The sequence below is a fragment of the Octopus bimaculoides genome, chromosome 6 (assembly GCF_001194135.2).
Source record: "Octopus bimaculoides isolate UCB-OBI-ISO-001 chromosome 6, ASM119413v2, whole genome shotgun sequence".
In the NCBI taxonomy this organism is placed as follows: Eukaryota; Metazoa; Mollusca; class Cephalopoda; order Octopoda; family Octopodidae; genus Octopus; species Octopus bimaculoides.
In genome coordinates this window covers 77,515,689-77,518,271 of record NC_068986.1, presented here as the reverse complement: position 1 = coordinate 77,518,271, position 2,583 = coordinate 77,515,689, and the positions used below count along the sequence as shown (strand labels likewise).

The following is a 2,583-nucleotide window of genomic DNA, read 5'->3' as shown; positions in this document are numbered from 1 at the left end:
GTTAGGGTGTGGCACTTTTTCACGCAGCTATCCTCATCCATTCTCACCACATGTCCATACCAGCGCAATCGTCTCTCTTGCACGCCACAACTGATGCTTCTAATGTTCAGCTTTTCTCTCAAGATACTTACACTCTGACGGGTATTCACATTGACATTACACATCCAACGGAGCATACTGGCTTCATTCCTTGCGAGCTTACGTATGTCCTCAGCAGTTACAGCCCATGTTTCACTGCCATGTAGCATGGTTGTTCGTACGCATGCATCATACAGTCTGCCTTTTACTCTGAGTGAAAACAATGTGAATCAATAAGCACAACATTTAAACAGATAATCTAAATACAAAAGGGTTAACATGATTCAACAATAGCTTTATATATGTACATCCTCAGATGACCAGAGTCATAGCACTGCTGTATCATCTTTAGTTTCTCTACGTTATACACGCATGCCAAAGTACTATTTTTAGCATTCCACTGACAAAGAGGAACAAGCAACTACAAGCAAATGTGAAAAACAACAAAAATAAATTAAGGGAATAGAATTTAAAGAATAAAGAAACCACATAATCATTCCATCTTTAACCACAGACTTGTCTGGAATTTTAGGTAAAAAACTGAAGATAAAGATGTCATAAAAGGAAAACCTTTAACAATTACTCATCTGTTGTGTCTATTACAGTTCCACTTCAAAGAAAACCAGTGACATATGTTCTGTTCCTTAATTCAGCAAGATACCAAAAGCTGACACCTTACAGACTTAATTTTAGATATATAGTATCACTATCACAGGTTTTACTCTGTTACTTTCCAAGTCATCAAGAAAGTTTATTAAACTAACAAATTTACTCGAATGATTCCTAAGTTGGGAGGATGTCTTTATGGGGATGACACTCTTTTCATAGTAGATAATTGTAGTAAAGTTGAAATGGAGAGATATACAAAGAAATTATTTAAATTATTTAGAAATTGCGAACTGTCTGTAAGTATTGAAAACAATTATCTCATTGTGAATTTCCTAGATCATCATTATCATCATCATCATTTAGCGTCCATTTTCCATGCTGGCATGGCTTAGATATTTTGACTGGAACTGGTAAGCCAGGCTCCAGTCTGTTTTGGCTTGGTTTCTGTGGTTGGATGCCCTTTCTAATACCAACCACTCCACAGAGTGTACTAGGTATCTTTTACATGTCACCAGCACAGGTGCTTTTAATGTGTCACTAACACAGGTGCCTGTTGCATGTCACTGGCATGAGTGCCTTTTACCTGTCACCAGCACAGGCGCCTTTTTTGTGTCACCAGCATGGGTGTCTCTTGCGTTTCACTAACACAGGTGCCTTTTGTGAATGCTTAATTTAAATATGAGCCATACCATAAACCTAATGCAATGGTATGTCAACAAAAAATCAAATCACCCACATTGAGTAATAAATGGAATAATGAAGAGTGTGTCAAATTGAATATCAAAGCTTTCTATGAATGAAGTAATATTCAATTCACATGCAGAATATTAAAATGCAATATTAGCTAGTGCAGGATACACTGAAAAAATTAACCTTTAGCAATTACCTAAGAATAGTATACTTAATCAATACAAAAATAAAAATAAAAACATCAAAATGTATAGAGACTGATAGTGAACATTAACAAAAATTTAGGTGATAATGTTGAAATTGCAGAAAACAAAGGCTTATATTTAACATCATATACAAATAGTGAAATAAGGATTACTGAAAATAAAAATTAAAATCAAAATAAGGATATTAGAAATAGGAATAAGAAATCTAACTTGAATTCTGATGTTCATGACTCTACCATGTATGATTATCATTACACTAAACTGAATAATGGATTTCATGTAATTACAGTTTGTAGCTTTTGGTAACATGTACATATATGTATATATATATTTAGACACACAAGTACGTGCATGCACGCACACACAAGCACACACACACACAAAACAATAGATGCTAGTTGATTCAAAAATACAATACATTTTTGATATGTTCAATTAAAAAACACAAAGGAACATTTTCTGTTCTAGGATACCTTGAGGGAAGATTGTGATGCATCTGACGACTGCGAAAAGAACTGCTGTGTTAGCCCCATTATTGCTCCCGTTTACTTCGTCGTTTTTGTTTTGATGGCGCAGTTTGTCCTAGTCAATGTTGTCGTCGCAGTTCTCATGAAGCATCTCGAAGTAAGTCAGATATCTGTTTTCTTCTTTCTTTTTGGCTGCATGTAACATTGATACTGATCTCTTTCAGTTGTTTTTTTTTTTTTTGAGTATATGAACTTCTATTGGAATTTTCTGTATAACACTACAATGAATGTAGAGGTAAACCAATAAAGAAATTTTTTCACTATGTCTTGTCTAAAAGCCATGAACTAATATCAATTCTTTCAGACACTCAGTTGGGTATTTATTGGTGGAATTACCAAAGGAACTCTCTAAGTAATGTAAAAAAAAATAACTTCAGGAACTTTGTGGAATTTATCTGAGATTTGGTCAGGAAAAAAACACAATTTTTTTTAACTGTTGTTTATCTAAAACAAATAAGTTAATTTGGTTATAT

At 34.0% G+C, this 2,583-nt stretch overlaps 1 protein-coding gene across 2 annotated transcripts in view; it reads left to right on the top strand.

Moving 5' to 3' along the window:
- The window catches only part of LOC106884336 (voltage-dependent T-type calcium channel subunit alpha-1I), an 894,587-nt gene that overhangs the window by 824,134 nt on the left and 67,870 nt on the right, over positions 1-2,583 (top strand). For both annotated transcript variants that reach the window (XM_052968893.1, XM_052968892.1), the window contains one exon: positions 2,052-2,207. In XM_052968893.1, the coding sequence (XP_052824853.1) occupies positions 2,052-2,207 (156 nt within the window). The remainder of the gene's footprint in view (positions 1-2,051; positions 2,208-2,583) is intronic.